This window comes from Cryptomeria japonica, chromosome 6 (assembly GCF_030272615.1).
Source record: "Cryptomeria japonica chromosome 6, Sugi_1.0, whole genome shotgun sequence".
Lineage (NCBI taxonomy): Eukaryota > Viridiplantae > Streptophyta > Pinopsida > Cupressales > Cupressaceae > Cryptomeria > Cryptomeria japonica.
The window spans coordinates 135060136-135083800 of record NC_081410.1 but is presented as its reverse complement, the minus strand read 5'-3'; the positions used below and the strand labels follow the sequence as shown (position 1 = coordinate 135083800).

Below are 23665 nucleotides of genomic sequence, written 5' to 3'. Positions count from 1 at the left end.
ACACTCCCTCTTAACTAGGGAGGACACATTTCATGTTAGAGAAAACATCACAATTCATCCATTGATTGTGAAGAGAGGAGATATCACACCATAGTGATATTCAGAGATATGGTTCAACAATAAATATCAAGTCTCATGATACTCACCATAACTCATAGGTATGTGCATTGGCATCAAGTCACATGATGCCTACCATACTGATAATGATTTCATGGCATGTCCACAAATATTATGTTCATAATATTCACCATGAAGATCTCTATCATAATTATGGTTTATTTAATGATATCAACCAACAGATATCTACCATAATGTCTTAGAGATATATATACTATCGTGACATGTCCAGAGATATCAAGTCACATGATATCCATCAAGATAGTTAAATTGATAATTGTAAAATCGTCACCTTACAATATCAATTTGAAAAAAGTGTTCACTATTGAAAAATCATCACCCTTCAATAATGTTCACAGAAGGCCCATGCAATCATGGAGTCACACACATAACAAATAAAAGAGTTTACACACTAAATATCTTTAAATATATTAGTATATCAGAATAAATGAGACTCTATCTCAAAATTAAATAACATTTTCAACCATACCAAGTTTATCTCTAAAGTGTTCAATCTTGATCCTGGAGAGAGGCTTGGTAAGAATGTCTGCAATCTGATCACCTGTACTAATATAATTCAGTCAGATCACATTCCTTTCCACCATATCTCGAACATAGTGATAAGGAATCTCAATGTGTTTAGATTTGTCATGAAATATTGGATTCATTGAAAGCTTGATGCAACTCTGTCTGTCACAGTAGATGATAGTAGGATTTAAGGGCTGACCAAACAGTCCTACAAGCAATTTCCGGAGCCATACAACTTCTCTTGCTCCCATGGAGGCTGCAATTTATTTAGCTTCTGTAGAACTCTGAGCATCTGAAGACTGTTTTCTACATATCCATGAGATCATTCCTGATCCTAAACTGAAGCAACATCCTGATGTGTTTTTCCTGTCAACTATGCTTCCAGCCCAATCAGAATCAGTGAATCCATGTAGGTCAAGTTATACATGTTTATATTTCAAACCAAAACTAATAGTTCCTCGAAGATATCTCAGAATATGCTTTGCAGCAACAAGTTGTATTTCCTTGGGTTCACACATGAACTGACTTAGTGCATTTACAACATAACATATATCAGGTCTTGTGTTTACCAAATACATCAGAGATCCAATAATCTGTCTGTAGAGTGTAGGATCTGCAAACTCAAATTCTGCAGCTGTTTCCTTTAGCTTATGTAGATTTGTCTCCATAGGTGTGGTCATGGATCTACAATCCAACATTCTAAATCTCTTGAGTATATCAATGGTGTATTTTCCTTGATTAAGGATTATACCATCTGCCTGCTGCCAAACTTCCAATCCAAGGAAGTAGTGAAGAATTCCTAAATCTTTCATATCAAACTCAGAGGCTAATTCTTTCTTACATCGAGAAATACAATTATCCTGTCCTATGATTTGTAGATCATCAACATAAAGAATAAGAATTAATAATTCACCATTGATTACCTTGTAGTAGAGATTTGGATCTGCTTCATTCTTGAAAAACCCTAATTCCAAGAGATTGTGATCAATTCTTTCATACCATGCTTTGGGGGCCTGTTTTAGTCCGTAAAGAGCTTTCTTTAATCTGCAGACATGTGATTCAGCCTTATGAATCACAAAACCTTCAGGTTGCTCCAAATAAACTTCTTCTTCAATCTTACCATTCAGAAAAGCAGTCTTGAGATCCATTTGATGGACTTTCCATTCTTTAGATGCTGCAATAGCCAAAACTGCTCGGATAGAAGTGTATTTGGCAATAGGAGCAAATGTCTCTTCATAGTCAATACCTTCTTTCTGTGAGAAACCTCTGGCAACAAACCTTGCTTTGTGCTTTTCAATGCTGCCATCTGCTGCATGTTTGATTTTGAAGAGCCATTTAAAAGATACCACAAATTTGCTTTTAGGCCTAGGCACAATATCCCAGACATCATTTTTCAGAACTGATTGATACTCTTCTGACATAGCATCTTTCCAAACTTGATGCTTGAGCGCATCTCCAACATAGGAAGGTTCTACATCAATGATCTCACTCATCAAGGCAGTATAACTGGAAAATAGGTTAGGTCTCTTACTTTCTCTGAAGGTCCCCTTTGGAGCAGCATAATTTTCAGCTTCTTGAAGCGTCTTTTTAGCCCAAAGTGGTCTCTTCCTAGTTTCGGGATAATTTTCTTCTAAAGGTAAGCCTTGAACTTCATGCTCAACATCTTCAGGGGTCTCCCTCTGAATCTCAGGGGTGGAATCCTCATCCAAGCTTGTAGGAGGATCTTGGTGTTCTAATTCATTAGAGCGTTTGGACCTCCTGAATGCTATGTCTTCCTCAAAGATGACATCTCTACTTAGTTTAATTTGTCTTTGACTATGTATGTATATTCTGTAGGCTTTAGAGGTTTCACTGTACCCAACAAATACTCCTTTCTTTCTAGAAGGTTCTAACTTTGACCTCTTTTCTTTGGGGACATGAATATAGATTGGACACCCAAAGATCCGGAAATGACTTATCTCAGGGTTGTTGCCAGTAAAGGCTTCTTTAGGGGTTTTATTGTCTAGAAGAGAATGAGGACATCTATTTTGAATGTACATAGCTGTCCTAGATGCTTCAACCCAAATTAGGTTTCTATATTTTGGTCAAACAACATAGCCCTAGCAGCTTCTACTATAGTCCTATTCTTTCTTTCAGCTACCCCATTTTGTTGTGGGTTATAAGGTACAGTTAACTCCCTCTTAATCCCAACATTTATACAATAATCTTTAAACATATCAGAAGTGTATTCCCCCCCATTGTCTGTTCTTAACGTTATGCTTTTCTTACCTATCATATTTTCTGCAAGAGCTTTGAATTCCTTAAATTTAGAAAGGATTTCTTCAGACTCTTTAGACCTCAGAAAATATATCCAAGTCTTCCTAGAATAATCATCTACAAACATTACATAATATAAAAATCCCCCTAATGAGGGTACAAACATGGGTCCACATAAATCAGAATGAACTAATTCTAATACATTTTGGGATTTACTGTTGCCAGACTTAAAAGACCCTTTAGTATTCTTTCCCAAGGCACACCCTTTGCAGGCTCCTTCAGATTTTTGACTTAGCTTGGGTAAGCCGATCACCATCTTCTCTATCTTAGGTAGGGCATGGAAATGAAGGTGCCCTAATCTTTTGTGCCAAAGTTCATTCGAATCTGGAGTCTCATGAATCAAGGCTAGAGGTGGAGTGGTGCAAAGTCTATAGAGGCTCCCTTGTCTTACTCCAATGGTGTGGGCTTTCTTGATGGTGGAGTTCTTTGGCCAAGCAATTACCTTTCCTTCCATAAAGGTTAATCTGTAACCCTTATCTTCAAGTGCAGAAACCGAGACAAGGTTTCTCTTTATACCAAGTACAAATAGAACTCCAGTCAGCTGTAGGGATATGCTAACCCTTATCTTCAAGTGCAGAAACCGAGACAAGGTTTCTCTTTATACCAAGTACAAATAGAACTCCAGTCAGCTGTAGGGATATGCCTAACTTTAGGTTGATATTGCAGGTTCCTATTCCCATAACTGGATAATTTGAGTCATCACCGATTGTCACTTCTTCATTTGAACTTTCCACAAGTGTATCTAGGTGCTCACGAAATCTAGTGATGTGTCGAGATGCTCCGCTGTCAATCACCCATGTGTTGAAACTAGAGGCGACTTGACTAGAGAGGGTTGAGTGGAAGACTAGCTTCTCGGAATTACTCCCTTTCTTAATTTCTGCCATTGAAGCTTGTTGTTTGATCTTGTCTGGACACTTCATTGCATAGTGCCCATATTGGTCACATCTGAAACATTGTACTTCAGAAATGTCTCTCTTCTTCTTTGAAGACCTCTCCCCATTTGAGCTGTTGTCCCTCTTTCTCTTAAATTTGTTCTTCTTTCCTTTCTTGTGGGAATTAGAGTTTAGAACTTGAATGTCTTCATTACCATTGTTTTGTTTTATTCCTCTTGTGACAAGTCGAGATTCCTCTTGAATGCAATTGGTTTTCAATCTATCAAACTTAGGAAATTTAGAACGAGCACTAATTCCTTGAATGAACGATTCCCATGAGGTAGGAAGTCCATTTAGGGCCATCATAGCAAGTTCTTTGTTGTCTATTAGATGTCCAATAGTGTCGATGGTTGATCCCTAAGCTCGGTGATCCTCAAGAAATAGGATGTAACTGTTTCTCCTTTATTCATCTTTATATGGTGTAGTTGATTCTTTAGGGTGAGAACCCTGCTAGTGTTGTTGATTTCATAAATGTCAGCTAGTGCTTTGAACATCTGAAAGGTTGTCTCATATTTAGAAATGACTGGTACAATGTGGTCTCTTACTGAATCCACAATTATCTTAAGGGCCTTCTCACTATCCTTGCTCCATTGAATTTTCTCTGTATCATCAGAGGGTTCAAGAATTTCACTTTTGACATGGGAGTCAATTTTATTTTCTTTCAAAACAAGCATGATCCTGAATTTCCAAGTTACAAAATCTGATGCTCCATCTAATCTATCTTCAAACCTAACTCCGGTTGCCATTAGGATTATGGGAATGTGATCTTAGCAAGAGCCTGGTGAAAGTTTATGAGATCGTTACATAATTTTAATATGATCTTCCTTAACTTGGCTCTGATACCATGTTAAGTTCTTTCAAAATCTGTGATCAAAATAGAAGAGATGGAGATATGATCTAAAAGTTGTATTTTATCTGCTATAGCGTGTTTTAAAGATGCACCACACTTATCAATTTCAGTGTGTGTATCCTCCTCAATGTAAGCATGCTATATAAGTGGATGGGGGGTTATGGAGTGAAGAGATATGTCTTTCCACGTGGAAAGACACATCTCTTCCCTACGTACCTCTCACCATAGTATATAAACTAGTCACCATTTACTTACCCGATCAAAAGGAATGTGACTTGTTTGAGAATCGCTTTACCACCCGATACCATGAACGGTGTAACCATTGGTCAAACGCGATAAGTTAACTTTGGTTTTATTTATCATTAGTTAACGTGAACATATTAGTATATGTAATAAAATATATATATATATATATATATATGGGAAGCATGAAATAGTACGACTGACGTTACAAAATTAACAGTTTCTTGCAAATGAAGTCATATTGGAATTATTAAAAAAATTTAATGTGATTTTGATTTCTGCTTCTACCATTTTTTCAGATATGTTTATTCTTGCTTCTCACATTTATCTATAGGCAGATGACTAAATATTGAATATCCTTATTCAGACAGAAAAAACAATTTCTTTTGACTTGGGAAATTATCGAATTTCATCTTGATCATCTGCCATTAAATGAATTTTGAGTTTGGGATTTATCAAGTTTTATTGTTTCTTTTAGAAAATTAGATTCCATAATCCTTAGGTATTCTTGTACATCTCCAAAGGAAGATCCTCCCATAATGACCAGCACTTTAGGCATGAAACTGCTACAATAGTGTCCACTGCCTATATGATCACAGTCATGTTTTCACCCAATACACTACATTACTCCTCTTCATCTTTCATGGACCTTCATATCCATGATTAAATTTCAGAGAGTCACTGTCACATTTGACTCAAGTAAACAATAAAACAACAATATAGCAATATTTTTCTTTTTAGTTGGTGAGACTTAGGATTAGAACATTGTGCTTGTGGTTTGGATCCCCATATTTTACCATGTCTTGGAGGAAACACACTGGGCAGTTCTTTATAGTAAGGAAAGTAAAAAATATATTAATGTACATGTTTGATCAATCTAGGAAACGGGACTTGAAAAATCCAGCAAGTTACAATAGCAAGAAACAGTGTGTCAAAAGAACTCCAAGAGGTGAAAAATAGCTAATACTCAAACAACAGCGGGTCTTCGTGATTATGAAATATATGAATGGATATAGTTGTTCACTTGTTAGATCCCTATTGGATGTTTACCTTAGCTCTCATTCTATGAACTGATTGATACAACAAAGTTATTCTTTACTATGATATTGCTATCAGGTTTCAATTGTGTAGTTTTTGAGTCAAACTCATTGACCCATGTTTCATGAGTAGTGGGTTCACAAGAACCCATCTCTCATGAGAATGAATGGTCCACTTGGCACTCATTGCATCTAGGTGATGCTCACAAGGGTGAAGCATTGGGACTTCCCGGGAGGTCACCCATCCCAGTACTACTACAACTCGAGCGCGCTTAACCACAGAGTTCCCTCCAAGGTTAAACCCACTTAGCTTGCAACCCCATTTGCAAAACCTTCATCAAGTGTTGTGCCCTATGAACCATTCATTATAGAGCCCCTTTAGCTCATCAATTGATAAGTAGGAGGTAATTTCCATAGCAAGTCAAACTATGATATTGCTATCAAGGCTCAATTGTATAGTTTTTGAGTCAAACTCATTGACCCATGTTTCATGAGTAGTGGTTCACAAGAACCCATCTCTCATGAGAATGAATGGTCCACTTAGCACTCATTGCATCACAGGGGTGTGAAGCATTGGGACTTCCTCGGAGGTCACCCATCCGAGTACTACTCCAACTCAAGTGCACTTAACCACAGAGTTCCCTCCAAGGTTAAACCCACTTAGCTTGCAACCCGATTTGCAAAACCTTCAGCAAGTGTTGTGCCTTATGAACCATTCATTATAGAGCCCCGATAGCTCATCAATTGATAAGTAGGAGGTATGTTCCACAGCAAGTCAAACTATGATATTGCTATCAGGGTTCAATTGTGTAGTTTTTGAGTCAAACTCATTGACCCATGTTTCATGAGTAGTGGTTCACAAGAACCCATCTCTCATGAAAATGAATGGTCCACTTAGGAATGAGATGGGTTCTTGTGAACCACTACTCATGAAACATGGGTCAATGAGTTTGACTCAAAAACTGCATAATTGAACCCTGATAGCAATATCATAGTTTGACTTGCTATGGAAAATACCTCCTACTTATCAATTGATGAGCTAAAGGGTTATGTTTAAAGTGCTATTTATTTGAAGTTGGAAGTTGGGTATTTATGAAAATGGGTGCTTATCTGAGATTTTATTACAGCTCTGGTCATAATTGGCATTGGACACAGTGTAAATAAATTGGATTGGGATCTTGTTGTTTCCTAGATTGAATAGATCTAATAATGATATGACTTTTTTGATTACTTCTAGCAGGTTGAAAATGCAAAATATTCTTAGCAATGAACCTTAAGTTTTATGATTTTGGAATAGTTGTAAAAAGCTTTAAGATGAAAAAGCAACAAAACAATGAATCATCTTTCTTGGGTGGTTGTGCAGAGAAGGAAGAAAGGTCTTCCTAAGCATAACCATGGTTCTCTATCCCTGGTTAAGTGTGCTCGTGGTGGTCAGAAGGTTCCAAGAGTGGTTTAGATTCCATCTTTTTGGAGTCTTTCATAAAGGCTATTTGTCTATTGGTGTGTTGTCCTTCAGCTGTTTGTAAAGGGTTTCAGGGGCCCTTCAAAACCCACTTGTGCCTGGTTGGCTGTTAATTTGCAGAAATTGGCTTTACGTTGTTTGGCCAATGGTTGTTGTTTGGCATAGCTTATCTTGTACATCAGCTATTCATTTTTGTAAAGGGTTTCAGATCCCTTCAAAACCTGCTTTATCCTTTAATCAAAAGCATTTTTGTCACTTGTACTACATCACGTTCTTTTTTAAGACTCAGATTGTTTGAATTATGAAAGTGTTAAACTCTACCAAAGAGATCCATATATAAAGAAATGGATTGTTGCCTCCTTTACTGCCTATGTTTCCAAGATATTTGTTGTTAACATCATCAATAAATCCAGTTGCTCATCAGGATAAATATAATATTATTCTTGAAGGTACCTCAGTTGAACTCTTATTGATTTTTGCCATGGAATAGAGATCTGCAAAATACTTACCATTTGATTTGTCATTTTTTTGAATTTTAATAACTTGGTCCGCACAAGCTGTCTTTTTTGCATAATCTAACAAATATATACTCAGAGATAAGCCAGATTTCCAGTCCCTATAATTTTAACATTTATTGATGTTTTTTATGGCCTTTGATGTGTCAAACCAATCAGAGACAGATACAATGGCACCCACAAACTCCCGTGTTATTTCTGCTGCTCTTGTCAAAAGGCTACGAGAGGAAACAGGAGCAGGCATGATGGATTGCAAGAAGGCTCTTACAGAAACAGGTGGTGACCTTGAAAAGGCATCTGAATTTCTCAGGAAGAAAGGACTAGCAAGTGCAGAGAAGAAGGCTACTCGAATTGCAGCTGAAGGGAGAATAGGATCTTATATTCACGATAGTCGTATTGGTGTGTTAATTGAAGTTAATTGTGAAACAGATTTTGTTGCAAGGGGTGAGATTTTCAAGGAATTAGTAGAAGACATGGCAATGCAGATTGCTGCCAGTCCAAATGTTCAATACGTATCTGTAGAGGATGTTTCTGAAGATATTGTGAATAAAGAAAGGGAGATTGAACTGCAGAAAGAGGATCTTCTTAATAAGCCAGCAGAAATTAGAGAAAAAATTGTCGATGGACGCATTGGAAAGATACTTAAGGAATTGACCCTATTAGAGCAGCCTTATATAAAAAATGATAAGATCATTGTAAAAGACTGGATTAGACAAAGCATTGCAACCTTAGGGGAAAACATTCGAGTAAGAAGATTTGTTCAATACAATCTGGGAGAAGGTTTGGAAAAGAAAAGCCAGGACTTTGCAGCAGAGATCGCTGCACAAACTGCTGCAAATGTGTCACCCTCAATGCTAACAGAAAAACCTGGAACTGGAGCTGAATCCTCTACAATAGTTGAAGAAATCAAACCTCCTGTGGAAAAGTAAGCTCCTAACCACCTTACTTTAATATAACATGCAAGGAACTAAGTGTATTTACTTGTATAAATATTTTTGTTTGTCTGAAATTTTTTTATCACATTTTGATGGAAATCAGATGTTTGAGTACACATATATTATTAGCCATTTGTGATGTAGAGACATTGAATATGAAAATTGAATACCATAAAAGTAGACAATAAGGAAGCCTTCTGTGCAGAAAATCTGGTCTGTTAATGGCCAGCTAGTTTTAATATAGTTTTTTCAAACTTCTGGAGAGCTTTTGCTCCCAAGATAATTTAGAAACATCATTTTGGTGAATGCTCATGGCATCAGCGTACAAACATAAACAGGATAATTCTCGTTTTTTTTCACAATCTGTTTTGTGGCACTTTCCACCATTTTTTCATCATATCACAAGTAGAATTCTACTCATGATTCATGTGTAAAGTGTAGCTCTTCCTTTTCTGGGATATTCAGACTTAAAAATTCTTAATTGTAGATTAAAAGAAATTTAATAGATGTGTTTATTTATGTTCTTTTAAGATGAGCAGGAGACTCAGTGTTACAGGTTTTGCTATTGGTACATGGATCTCAAAATTATAAAACCTTGAATTTTGAGGATTTATTTGCAGTACTCTTTGGTTTGTTGGAGTATCCTGGACTAAGACTTGCCAATTCTAGGTGAGTATAGCAGGGTAGACTCACCATTTCAGTTACTTTTTATCCTGGACTAAGACTTGCCAATTCTAGGTTAGTATAGCAGGGTAGACTCGCCATTTCAATTACTTTTTAGAAAACAACTTACAACCTTTCAATGCTTGTTTGGTTTATGACATGCCCATTTAAGATTTACAATTAAATATGAAAATGTTGTGCGCCATGAAGGTCTGTGTGGTTTAGAAGGTCTTCATTTGGGCTCGGTGGTGGGGGCCTTGCCCTCAACGCTGCCTTGTATTGCAACCGGGAACATGCTTAGGGTGTTGCCCTCGGACCACATGAGGGGTGCTGCCCCTCAACTCTGTTGGGGGAACTGCCCTCAGACCCTCGTTAAGGGCGTGCTCCTCAATCCCATTGGGGTGTTGCCCCAAACCCCCATCAAACTACAAGTCTAAGCAAATAATTGGTCAATGATGAATCATGATCATAAAATTTACACAATACATATCCCTTGTTGCAAATATCTACATCTTCATAGTTAAAGCCACAATCAAGAATTATCTTGTTTCATACACTAGACAACTTGTATAGTGTACAAGGATTGCCATAGGCAAAGGTTGCATGCTACAGTCATTGTATTGTTGAATACAAGTTAAATCATAGTTGGCAAGAATATACACTAGTCACTAAGACACAAGCAAATATCATGGCTACATCATCATCCAAGACCTATATTAGATGCCAGCGCATGGTTTTCCGTGATATTGGGATGAGTAATGCATGCTTCTCTAAGCCATGGACTTATACGTTTAGTTTTGATATTTGTTTTGATGCCATGGATTTCATATTCCATGAATTTTGTATACATTTGACAATATTTATATATCTAAACGTGTTATTTCCTTCAGCTAAAATTTGCATTTATACTTATGTGATCGATGTATAGTTGTGTATGTGATCAAAGTAGCTTCTATTTGATAAGGTTATTGTGTCTTTAAGGTTTATTTATTAAAGGGTGCATGAAACAAGTTTTGAATCCCAAAAAATCTTTGAGTTTCTTGGGTTTTTCAGTTTGCCAAATCTTTGTCAAGTCTACATTGAGTTTGGAGGCCGTGACCTAGTCCGAGTAAAAAAATCAGCTTGTCGAGTTCGAATCTTGTAACACTGGTTTTGACGTGACACTAAAGTTACCTTATTTATTCTTTGATAGATGGGAATGATTATGATGAAGAAATATGTTATTTGATTTGGTTTTGTATATAGGGAGAATTTCCTATGTTAGATGCAATAACTTTCCTTGCTTGTTACCAGCTGTTGTTATCATATTGCTATTAGATATTGCATGTTCTCATTGATGTTAAAAACACTGTCAAATATCAGGTTGCAAGTACTTCAAAGGTTTGCATAACTTGATGTGACCAATTAAGAACTAATTCTCATTTTCATAGTTACAAGGAAATTTTGTTATAGGAAACATGCAGTGTGCTCCCTCCCCATACCCACAATTTCTAGTGACTACAGTTATACATGACATAGTCGTATCCTTAATTCATTTACTCACAAACCATAATGTGATGTCCCCTTCTTAGGCTTAGATGGCAGGTGAGGTTGTTAGCTTATTCCTAAGTTCCCGTAGGCTATTTGGTGGTGGTAAGGGGACTCCAGTGTTCTTGGAGAGCTTGATTTTGGGTTTTCTTGGCATCTAGTGGTGGTTTGAAGCTCTATTGGTATCCAGGATTGCAGTGATGCTTTCAGAAGCGTTTTTGGCCTCTTGGGTTATTCACTATAGTTATTGGAAAGCATGTCTATTTTTAGTAATTTCTCGGTTTAGCTCCCAACATCATTCCTTAGTTTTGAGTTACCTCATGAAGTGATCATTTTTGTTTTTTGGTGCCTTGGCGGTGCTTTGCACAATTTGTTTTGTTATATTTAAATATGCACCAAAGTTATAATGTTAATGTTTTATTATTTACTTTAGTGTTATATTTTTAAAAAGTAATGTTATGTCCCCTCAAGTGGATGCCTAGGGAAGGGGGACTTGGACATAATTTAATTTTAAATTGTCAGAAAGGACATTTGAGGGGAAATGAGTTATTTTGAATTTAAAATTGCCCTTTTTTTCCTCCAACTTTATAAAGGAGGTCTTTGGCTCTCATTTGAATTATTTAGAAGTGCACACATAATAGGATGCTATCGGATTTAATGGAGAGTTCTTCCAAGGACTGATCAAGGATGAAAACCATCATCAAATCACTAGCTTTGGATCTGAGAGATAGTCCCTAGCTGGTTGGAGTGAATTCACACAAGAATCACCTTGTTTTTTCACAGGTTTAAAATTTTAGGGTTTCAGAAAAAATGAAGATTTTTTAGGTCAATTGATTGTAATTTTTTGGGCTTATTTTTGGTATTGGGTTTTAGCATTTTTGGTGTGTTTTAAAGGAGTTTCCAGTGAGTGTTCATACCTGGCCATACATCTCATTCAGAGAAGGTCGTACCTCATTGTTTGCTGGTTTAGGGCATTGGATGGTGTGAAAATGGCCCGAGTTTGGCACACAGGTTTCTCCTATGGTTAGGTGACCAAGACACGACTGTTTTTGAGGTTGTTTGTGGCTTGAATGAATTATCATAAGTAGGCCATGCATTGCAGGGGTTCATTTGGGCATGGTGTGAGCCCTCTAGGCTGGAACGCACAAGTTTTTTGACTCTTTTTTAGCACTTTGGAGGCGCCAAGTACTTGGACTACTGTTGCGATCTATTCCAGGCTGAACAAACATGTTGGTGATAAGTTTATGAATTTTCCATGGCTTACTGCCCCCATTCTAGTGATTGGGATTTGGGACTACATTGCGATTAATTGCTGAGAGTTTCAGACCTGGGTTTGTCTTCTTTCTGCCCAACTTAAGGTTGCTGTCTATTGCTGGAGGCTTTTTTTGTTGAAATTGATCAATAGTGGTGGTCCTTGAGGCAGATTGGTGAGTGATATCAGTGGTATTCTCGCTGCCCAGGCTTATAACAGCTGCAAATTTAGACTTGCTGTATGCATTTTCCTGTCTGAAATGTTTGAGTTTTACCTGCCAAAGCCAGTCAACTCTGTCAAGTACATGGCAACTCTGGACTGAATGCCAACTGTTTCAATCTGCAGAGACAATTTTTGAAGGGTTTTTTTGACATTTTTGACCAAAAAAGCCCTAGACATTGTCATTTGGTTCATATTGTGAATTTTAGCTGCTGCAAGAGGAAAAAAAGACTAGTATACCAGTGAGATTTCCAGAAGGGTGAGTGCATATTAATTCCATTTGTTTGTGGGTTACATTGACATCCTGCTGGCTGCTACTCCCTCAAACCTGTTGGTTGTTGACATTCTATATTTTGAGTTCAAACTTTGTTTGAATCATTTCATAGCTTTGCATTGGCCACCAAAACTTGGAGTTTGAACTGGCAAATTTGAGATTTCTTTTTCATTTAGAATTTTAGTTATTTAGTACTGGTTAAACTGTTAAGTGTTAAATGTACTATTTAATTTTTACAGTCTTTTACTGGTTTGAGCAGTAAACAAAATCGCAATAAACCATGGGCAATGAAGTTCCAATAACAAGATAACATGTTATTAAATTCGAAATCACAGCATTTACATTTTATGATTTTAAGGCAGACGAAGAAAGAAAGGAAACATATTAACCTATAAAAATGATTGAAATACAGACGGTGAAAACCACATTGCATTGTTAAACTCAATTTTTTTTTGTATTAGAATAATATTCTTTATTATTGAGTAATGGTCAAATATTACATATTATGTAAATATTTAGTTGGTTTTAGTTTATTTCTATTTACTACTGGTTCTTTTAAGAAACATCATTGTTGTAATTCTATTTAATGATTGGTTGATCATTTTGTTAATACAATTCAGATTTTACCAATTAGAATTCGTAATATGGTATCAGAGTGGTAATTTAAAAAAAAAAAAATTCTTCCTGGGTGATTTGTTCTAGAAAAATTTCGAAAGATTTTTTGTTTTTTTTTTGGAAAAACGGTTTTCGTGCAAAGGTTTTTTGGCGTCGGATCCTTTGCATCTCCCGCGACCTGCACCTGTGCAATTTTTAAATCGCAACCTGCAGATTTTTTAGGCGATGGCTCTGTACAAACCCGTGCGACTTTATTTTGTGCCCTCCTTAGCTCGACGTGACGCGATTTCGTGTCATTTTTCTGCAACTTGACGCATTTTTCCGCGCGACCTCTTCTTACCGACGGCAATATTTGTCATTTTTTTTTTGTGATTTTGCGTGGTATTTTTGTGCGATGGCTCTGTTAAAAAATCCTCTCGCGCGACTCCCTGTTTCTCAACCTGTGGATCTGCATTCCGCGAAGAAAAAAAACACAATTTCGCGCCTCTTCTGCAACACGCGACCTGCATTTTCTCCGTGATGGGTTTGATTTTGCCGACTAAATTTTTTTTTTCCTACACGATTTTCACAATATTTTGGCGGGATATCTGTGTTTTTTGGCGGCCAAGTTTTTTTATTGCAAACCTATCATTCTCTGCAAGTTTCTGAGACGACCTAGGGTTCTGCAATTTTCAACTAGGGTTTTGACCTTTCTGTTCAAGTCGAAATTTTATTCTGATTACAAATTCCTTGTGGGTTTTTCGAGAGCTCTTTTGGGTCTTCGTCAAATTTTTTTGGGTCTGTTGAAATTTTTTCTCAAAATTCTTACCTGTCATACGTTTGTCGAAGTCTGTACCCGATTCTGCCTCTATTTCAGATTCATGCCTTCTTAGATTTCTCATTTTTGTGTGCTTTGGGAAGCGTGTAAAATGGTGTCATTGACCAACTTAACGTTGGAAGGCAGTCAGTGATTTAATGGCAAGAATTATAATACTTGGAAGCAGTGCATGCTGACAATCTTTGAATATTGCCACTTAGATGATCTTGTTTTGGGAAAAAAATCTCGTCCTTCTGAGGCCGGATCAGATCAGGACAAATTTGATGATCGCAATCGGGAAGCTGTCATGCTTCTTAAGCTCTCTGTCACCAATGACCAGTTACCTCAGATTCCTTCTGGCAAGTCAGCCTCAAAAATTTGGAAGCATCTGAAGGAGTTGCATTAGACATCCGACAAAACCCGAGCGTTCTTCCTAAAGAACCAATTTTTCTCCATCATGATGGATGAACGCATGTCCTTACAAGAGAATCTCACAAAGATTAAGGACATTCGAGATCAACTCGAAGCTATTGGTCGGAAAATGCAGGAAGAAGATATGGTAGTCATAACCCTAAAGAGTCTACCAAAATCTTGCGAACACTTCATTGAGACTCTCAACGTTACATCTACTAATGTTGATTTGAAATTTCCAGAGTTGTGCACCAAACTCCTGCAACAGGATTGTTGGAAACGACAGTTTGGTAGCGGTGCCACTTTGTCCTCCTCAGAACAAGCTTTTGCAGCCAAATCCTTTCACAAGGATAAAGGCAAAGCTCAATCATCTCAGCAGAAGGGCTCCAGTTAGTCACAGGAAGGTTCGAAGCAAAAAAAGGTTCAGTGCAATTATTGTCACAAATATGGCCATATGATCAAGGATTGTCGCAATCGGATAGCTTCTGAATAGCAGAAGCAGGGGGGTCTCAGCCTAAAGCCAATGTCGCTGAACACATAGAGCAAAAAGAGTTTGCCTTTTACACCTTCATGGCTAAAAGATCTGTAGACCATGTGAAATTTTTTGCTTGGTATATAGATTCTGGTGCATCTCGGCATTTCACTCACAGGCGTGATTGGTTTACAAAATTCTCTCCCTATATTGATTTAGTCATATTTGGAGGAGGTGAAGAGTATACCATTGTTGGCAAGGGCAACGTTCATATACAGTCTGGTGGGAGGAATCGCATATTCCTCAATGTATACTACGTTCCTGGCATGGAACTGAACCTTCTCTCTGTGAGTCAGATTATGCAGCATTCTCCTCAGCTTGATGTCATCTTCAGTGCCCATAAGTGTTTGATTGTTGATCGTGCGACACGCACTACTGTTGCTGTTGGTATTGAGGATCATGGTCTTTACAGACTTGTGTATACAGGTGATTCTCTTGAGCATGCCTTCGCAGCAAAATCCTCCTCTATCACTCGTCTATGGCATCAGCGATATGGTCACCTGAACATACACTACCTTGCTCAACTTGTTCAGGAAGATTTAGTACATGGCCGATCTGAAATTTAAACTCAGAATCAACGAGTTTGTGAAGCTTGTCAGGCTGGGAAGCAACACAGGACACCGTTCAAGGATGGTGACTCATGGCGAGCATCTAAGGTACTACAATTGGTCCACGCTGGTGTATGTGGTCCAATGAATACTCCTTCTGTTATTGGGTGCAAGTATTTCTTACTTTTTGTTGATGATTACAGTTCTAAGATGTGGGTGTACTTAGACAAAAATCGGATGTGTTTCTTGTATTTCAGAAATTTAAGGCCTTAGTAGAAAAAAAGTCAGGTTGTTCCATTATTACTCTTAGATTTGATAATGGGGGGGGGGGGGAAGTTTTGTTCTACTGCTTTCTCCATTTTTTGTGATACACATGGCATAAAACGTTAGTTAATCACAACATACATCCCTCAGCAAAATGGCATTGTAAAACGTCGCAACCGCACCATTACAAAAATGGCTAGGTCTATGCTAGAAGCCTGGAACACATAAATGTTCCTAAGAAATATTGGGCAGAAGCAGTGTTTACTGCAGTCTATCTCCTTAATAGGTTTCCCAATCATGTTGTTAAGGGGAAGACTCTCGAGGAAGCATGGACTGGTCACAAACCCAGGATCAGCCATCTGAAAGTTTTTGGCTCTCTTGTATATGTTTGGATTCCAGATGCCAAACGCTCTAAGTTGGATTCCAAGAGTCAGAAGCTTACGTTTACAGGGTATAGTGACAACCATAAGGCTTACCGACTAATTGATGTAGACACTGATCGTCTCATCTTCAGTCGTGATGTTGTCTTTGATGAAGATCGAGGACCATTTCAACTTTTCTCGCCTGAGTAGAATTCTAAGGATCAGCCTTTGAAGGCTTCGAATTTGGGTGTTTGTCTTACATTTGGTTCACCTGATGGGAGGGATGATGCCAATTCTATATTTGATGATGCACTACCTAAATTTCCTCCGAATGATGCTAGTCTTCCACCTGTTCCAGATCCTCTTGCATCTCCAGTTCCAATTATTGCATCTGATGTTGGCACCTCTACCCTTCGGCCTAAGTGGTGGGCTAAGACCATCAATGATCTTCATCCTGATGAGCTCATTGAGGGTAGATCTTCCAGAAATAAGGGCAAGCGGCAAAATACAATTAACTTTGCTCTCATGGCCAACATTCATAGTATTTATGAGCCTCAGACCTATACAGAGTCAAAAGGGATTCCAGAGTGGGAACAAGCAATGGATGTAGAATACCAGAGCCTTCTGAAGAACAACACTTGGGTTCTCTCTGATCTTCCTCCAGGTAAGAAGCCCATTAGCTACAAATGGGTGTATAAGGTCAAGTATCATGCAGATGGTACTTTAGATAAATACAAGGCTAGATTAGTTGCTCGAGGATTCACACAGGGAGAGGGCATTGATTATGAGGAGACCTTTTCTCCTACTACCAAGATGAGTACCATTTGTCTTCTTCTCGCTATTGCAGCTCAATTTGGATGGAAAGTCCATTAGATGGATGTTAAGAGTGCCTTCCTCAACGGGGAGTTATAGGAAGAAGTCTACATGACGCAGCCTCTTGTTTTCAAGGTTGTCAGCAAAGAACATCAAGCATGTCGACTCAAGAAAGCACTCTATGGACTCAAATAGGCTCCTCGAACGTGGTACATTAAGATTGATCAGTACTTGGTTGCTCATGGTTTTTAGCGTTGTCCTGATAGTAATCTGTATATCAAACACTCTGGTGATGATATTTTCTTTCTTGTTGTCTATGTGGATGACTTGATCATTACTGGCAGTTCAACACATTTGATTGCAGAAATCAAACAGGACCTGTGCAAAGCTTTTGATATGACAGATTTGGGGTTTCTCCATTATTGTTTAGGTGTTGAGGTTTGGCAGATTGATAGTAGCATTTTTATTTCCCAGTCTAAGTATGCTAGGAACTTCCTTGACAGGTGTTGAATGCAGGATTGCAAAACTGCTTCCACACTTATGGAGACAGGATTGAAGTTGTCAGCTAAGTCTGATTCTCCTCCTGTAGATGAAACACAATTCAGGCAACTAGTGGGCAGTCTCATCTATATTACTACTACTAGACCTAATCTCAGTTTTGCAGTGAGCTACATTTCACACTTCATGACAGCCCCCAAGGTTGATCATTGGGTAGCAGCGAAGCGTGTGTTACGTTATGTTAAGGGCACCTCTGATTATGGACTTCTTTATACTAAGAGTCATGATCCTAGACTCAATGGGTTCACAGATTCAGATTGGGTAGGTTTGGTTGGTGACAGGAAATCAACCTCTGGATATGTGTTTAGTTTGGGATCTGGTGCAGTCACTTGGACTAGTAAAAAGCAGCAGGCAGTGGCTCTCTCCTCGACAGAAGCAGAGTATCGAGGAGCAGTTAAGGCAGCATGTGAGGCAGTTTGGCTTCACCGGATGCTTGCAGATATGCAGATATCTCAAGCCGGTCCAACTCCCTTGTTCTATGATAATCAGGGAGTGCTCAAACTTGCCAAGAATCCCGTCTTCCATGAAAGAACCAAACATGTGGAAACTCATAGTCACTTCATTCGAAAGCTTGTTGAAGATGACTCCGTTCAGTTGCAGTTTGTTCGAACTGCGGATTAGACTGCAGATATCCTCACCAAGTCTCTTAGCCCAGATAAGTTTGCTAAATTCAGGGGGCAGCTTGGTGTTGTTGACAGATTGACCATTAAGGGAGGGTATTAGAATAGTATTCTTTATTATTGATTAATGGTCAAATATGTAATATTATGTAAATATTTAGTTGGTTTTAGTTTATTTCTATTTACGACTATTTCTTTTTAGAAACATCGTTGTTGTAATTCTATTTAATGATTGGTTGATCATTTTGTTAATACAATTCAGATTTTACCAATTACATTCCGTAATATTTTGAACTACTGCAGTATTTAATTATTAAATTTTGTTCTTTCTCATAGCATTAAAAAAGACAATAATGAACATTATACCTTAATCATGCGAGGGTCCTATCATGAGCAGTTTTAAATATACTATGATAAGTCCCAAACTATTTTATCGGGTTCTCCTGAACCCCCATCCTTCCCCCTACCCTCCAGCCTCCGTCCGCCTCTGTGTTCATCCATGGGGCAGGACTGTGGGCCAACCTGGGCCAAACCTGAGTGGAGTTAGGGGGGACCCAAGGGCTGCCCACAGCAAAAAAAAAATTATAAAGAAAAATGTGCCAAATACCTAATTTTGCCCTTAAGCGATAAAATTGTGAAAATGGCATGCACCATGCAGGTTTGTGTGGTTTCAAATACCTTGATTGAACTGAATTATTGAAATGACCTTTACTCTCGAATGATTGTATTTTATCATATAGTATGGTATGTGATCATAAGAATTCTTCACAAGCAACATGAGTGCAATTTGAAATATTAAGAATGTTTTATTTAGCTTATTTTATTATAAAATGAAACATATCAGTCCTTTTCCAGAAAATAAGTATCTGCCTGGCTTATCTAAACGGCTGAATTTGGATGCAGCATTTTGTTTTCCCTCATCTCCGATCTCCTAAATGAAGATGAATGTTTGTTGAGTCCTCTTGAGAGATTATTATTTAGATTCTCTTGGATAATCTACTATCCAAGTAAATATAAATTTCTTGTATGCATGTCAGTTTCTGTTTTCTTTTGTTGGATTAATTCAATAAATTTTTATGCCTTCTTTTCACACATAAAGATTCTGTTTAGTATGTATGCATATGCATGTCAGAAAGAATCAAGGTAGTTGTAGGTACCACCTTTTTGCTAGGTAATGTCTAGATATATTAAATCTGTTGTTAATTTTCTAGATCATAGCTCCAACCTTCAAATGGGCTTTCTTTGAGACATATTTGTACTTTTATTTATTTGACCTGTTTGATTGGGACTGAAACAATGATCTACCACATTATGTTCACTATTATTCTTTTATTTTTGGGCAACTTGCTGCTTTTTTATTTTGAGGAAAACTATTTTCACAAGAAAAATATTTTAATGCATAGAAGCTTGCAGGTTTCTCCTTGAGGCAATTGCTTCATTGATGGCTTGGCAAGTACAGTGATTCAATTTTGGGTCTCGCAGCAAACACTTTTAAATGTTATTTGTCATTTTTTTCGTAGTTTGCACGGGAAGCTTTATTTTTTTAGAGGTTTGCTAAGGGCTAATCTTGCTTGTTCGAGCACTCATATTTAAAGGATTTCAACTGCAATTTGGGAATGGAGTTGTAGGTCCAGATTGTTGAGACATGTCTAAGATGAAGATGTTAAACTATTTAAGCATTCTGATGATATATGTCGTCAAACCATAGGCATTACAAATGTGGAACTAAACTGTTGTGTAAGCAAAGAACAATTAAAAAAATAGACTTTTCTAAGTTTGTATCTTCTACATTTATTTGAATTTTGTATCTATCTCGTGTCTTGTCTCTCTGATGAATGGGTGAAGAAGCTCATCTTAAACATCAAATGAAAAGTATTCGATGCAGTTATATCCAGAGCATCAGAAAATGGAAGACCTCTTGCCTTTATGCCTATATGCTATTGAATCTGTGTTAACACTTGTATCATAAGAATTACTTTATTGAATGTCATCTCTGTATTTGATTAGTTTGACTGATGAAATTGTGCTTTTATATCACAGGCGAACACTCATCTCTGCAGCATTGGTAAAACAACTTCGGGAGGAAACTGGGGCAGGTATGATGGACTGTAAGAAAGCTCTTACAGAAACAGGTGGTGACCTTGAAAAGGCCCAGGAGTTTTTGAGGAAGAAAGGATTAGCAAGTGCTGACAAGAAGTCAGGAAGAATAGCAGCCGAGGGAAGAGTAGGTTCCTATATCCATGACAGCCGTATTGGTGTTCTAATTGAGGTTAACTGTGAGACAGATTTTGTTGCAAGGGGGGATATCTTCAAGCAACTAGTAGAAGACTTGGCAATGCAGGTGGTTGCCTATCCACAAGTTCAGCATGTCAGTGTGGAGGACATCCCAAAGAAAATAGTGGACAAGGAAAGAGAGATAGAGATGCAGAGGGAAGACCTTCTTACGAAACCTGAGAATATTCGAGAAAAGATTGTTGAAGGGCGGATAACAAAGAGGTTAGCTGAGATAGCACTGCTTGAACAACCTTTTATCAAGGATGATAGCATTCGTGTTAAAGATTTTGTTAAACAGGCAGTTGCATCTTTAGGAGAAAATATTCGAGTGAGAAGATTTATACGATACAATCTTGGTGAAGGCATCGAAAAGGAAACTAAAGACCTTGCCACAGAAATTGCTAAACAGACAACATTGAAGATATAGCTCTAAAATATTAATTCTTCATTTCAATATAGGCAGTACTCAAGAAAACAATTATTTGTTTAAGGCTGATTACACCTCTTGGTGCTGCTTAGGAAAATAAAGCTGTACCTCTTGCAATACTAGACAGCATGCCCATCTTGGAGAGCAATGCATACTTTTGTCGGCTCCGTCAGGGGTTTGAAATTTTCCGCATCATTTAATGGTCATGGTTGCATAGCTCACTGTAAATCTTAAACTTTCTACTTGCTATGGTTTATGTTGATATTATTTTCCCAAAAAAAAAAGTAAAATTTCTCTACAGTTGTAAAGCTTTGTGCTTTCATGGTGAGCATTAGAAAATGTTTATCTCACATGTTCATGATCATCTTGTCGAATATCATTCTTTCCTCGGATGGACATCAGCAAGCAGAGTTTAACGAATTAAAGATAAGCAACCTGAAAGATCCTCTAGTGATACTCTATGGAATGATGTGTTGTAAGTTTTTAAAATCATTTTGCACTGTACCTCTGAGACGCATCCCTGGGGCTAAGGTGGTGTTTCTCCATTTGGGGATGCTTTGAGAAAGCAGGGATAGGGACAGAACATTCCTCCCTCTCAAAAATAGAAATTTTCTTGGGGATGTTTCCACTTTTCTTTGCAGTAGTTGGGTGACAGCAAGGTGTCCCCAGTTTCCTTCCAACATCCTGGGGACCTCTTCCTCCCCTCCTCCCAAAATAGAAATTTCTTGGGGGCGTTCACACTTCTCTTTGTAGTTGTTGAGTGATGGCAAGGTGTCCCCAGTGCCCTTCCAACATCATGGGGACATCAGGTGTCCCCTCCCTATCAAAAACCAGTCAAAGCAAAAATAAAATAAAGAAAAAACCTTCAAGTCCATAAGGTTCCCATCTTAAACATTTCATAAGGTTCCCATCTTAAACATTTGCACTCACACTGAAAAACCCATGACAAACCCTTGACCATGTTCATGTTATGAATTCACTACCAATACTTTCCGCTTTTACAATTTACTTTTATGAGTAAGAAGAAATTGAAAAGAAGGGACGAGGAGGAATAGCAATAAAGAAGAAGGTACGCGCGAGTAAATCTATTCATTTTTTGTTTTTTTTTTGTTTTCTTTGTTATGTAACATTTGTATTAAGTATTTTTGTTTCTGGTTTTCTTTTTGCTCCGTTTACTTTACATTGTACAAATACTTGTATTGTGATTGAACAAGCACAATGCGTTTCATATTTATTGAGATTAATGTAATGTTCTGTGATTAAACAATGCGTAAATAGCTCTTTTTGTTTTCCACTTTAAAACGTGAATAACTTTGTTCTAAAATTTCGTGAATTCTTCTGTATTCTATTTTTTTTTCATGCTTGAAAATATTGCCATTTTTTTGGTATACTTATAATGTGTACAAAGTTCTATAAAGAATTAGTTGAATACTACATTGCAATTGAAGCAAACATGATGTGTTTTTTTGGTTTCTTTTGTGATTGAACAATGGGTATGTTGCTCTTTTTGTTTTCCACTTTAAAATGTAAGAAACTTCTTTTAATTTTTTTAATGCTTTTGTGTTCTAATTTTCTTTTTTCAATTCTTTCATGTTTCAAAATATTCCCTTTTTTCATTTATTAACATGTACAAAGTCTGCTATTTTCTTTTGCATTTCTGCTAAATAGTTCAAGAAACAAAATTTTTTTTTTACACTTGAAAACATGCTGCAATGTATACAAATTTGTTGTTTCTAATTTATATTTTCATTTATTTTTGTTGTATGTCTTGTAGGATCAGGCTGAGTTAATTAAATGACACTGGGAACCTTCATTTGGACAATGAAAGTGTTGGAAATGTGAGGGAAAGAGATAAGGCCGACCAAATCCCTTGATATAGGTAGTTTAGTTAGGAGTGTATCAGTTTGATTAATCCTCTAAGATGTTCAAACCATATGCTGGTTATCATTTTAATTTACATCGTTAAGTGCAACACAAAACATAATAGATGTGTAGTGGAATTGTTTAAATTAGAAGTTCCCTATAGAATAAAAATGAATTTACTATGAACAATAGGGGAGAGGATCTAGAAGTTGAGCTCGTTTCAATTGTTGTGATAGTAGTTGTTGATTTAATACCCATACTTGTTGATTTAGTGTCCAATTTTTTTACAACATTGCACCAATAGTTGTGACTTTAATACCCACAATTGAATGAAATGTACCCTTAGTTGTAAAAAGCAACCAATCATGTGATGCCCCATCAGCTGCACAAGTATGGGGCCCCTTATGCACAACTATTGGTCTCACCTTTTTGGGGGTTGTTTTGGACACCTTGGAAAAAAAGCATATTGATGTGGCATCATATTTGATGATGTGACTCTAAAACCTTAGTTATAAGTAGGGGACTTGCCAAGTAAGCTGCTGTAAAAAATTGGGAGTGATTTGAAATTTCCACGTAGGATTTTGAGAAGCGCAAAGTTAGGGTGTTCAACTTCTGGGTCCTCTCCCCTATGAACTTGCAATATGATTTTACAATATCTTTTTGGGAATGCTATTATAGGATGAATAACTTTTAAATGTGTATTCTTTTGGGT

At 37.4% G+C, this 23665-nt stretch overlaps 1 protein-coding gene across 4 annotated transcripts in view; it reads left to right on the top strand.

Moving 5' to 3' along the window:
- Positions 1-21398, top strand: part of LOC131044221 (polyprotein of EF-Ts, chloroplastic) — a 37906-nt gene extending 16508 nt beyond the window's left edge. For 3 of the 4 annotated variants that reach the window (XM_057977501.2, XM_057977500.2, XM_057977502.2), the window contains 2 exons: positions 8160-8925; positions 20430-21398. In XM_057977501.2, coding sequence (XP_057833484.2) covers positions 8160-8925; positions 20430-21090 — 1427 coding nt within the window. In that variant the 3' untranslated portion in view covers positions 21091-21398. The remainder of the gene's footprint in view (positions 1-8159; positions 8926-20429) is intronic. The other variant, XM_059207233.1, reaches the window with a different exon arrangement.
- Positions 21399-23665: the final 2267 nt, after the last annotated feature.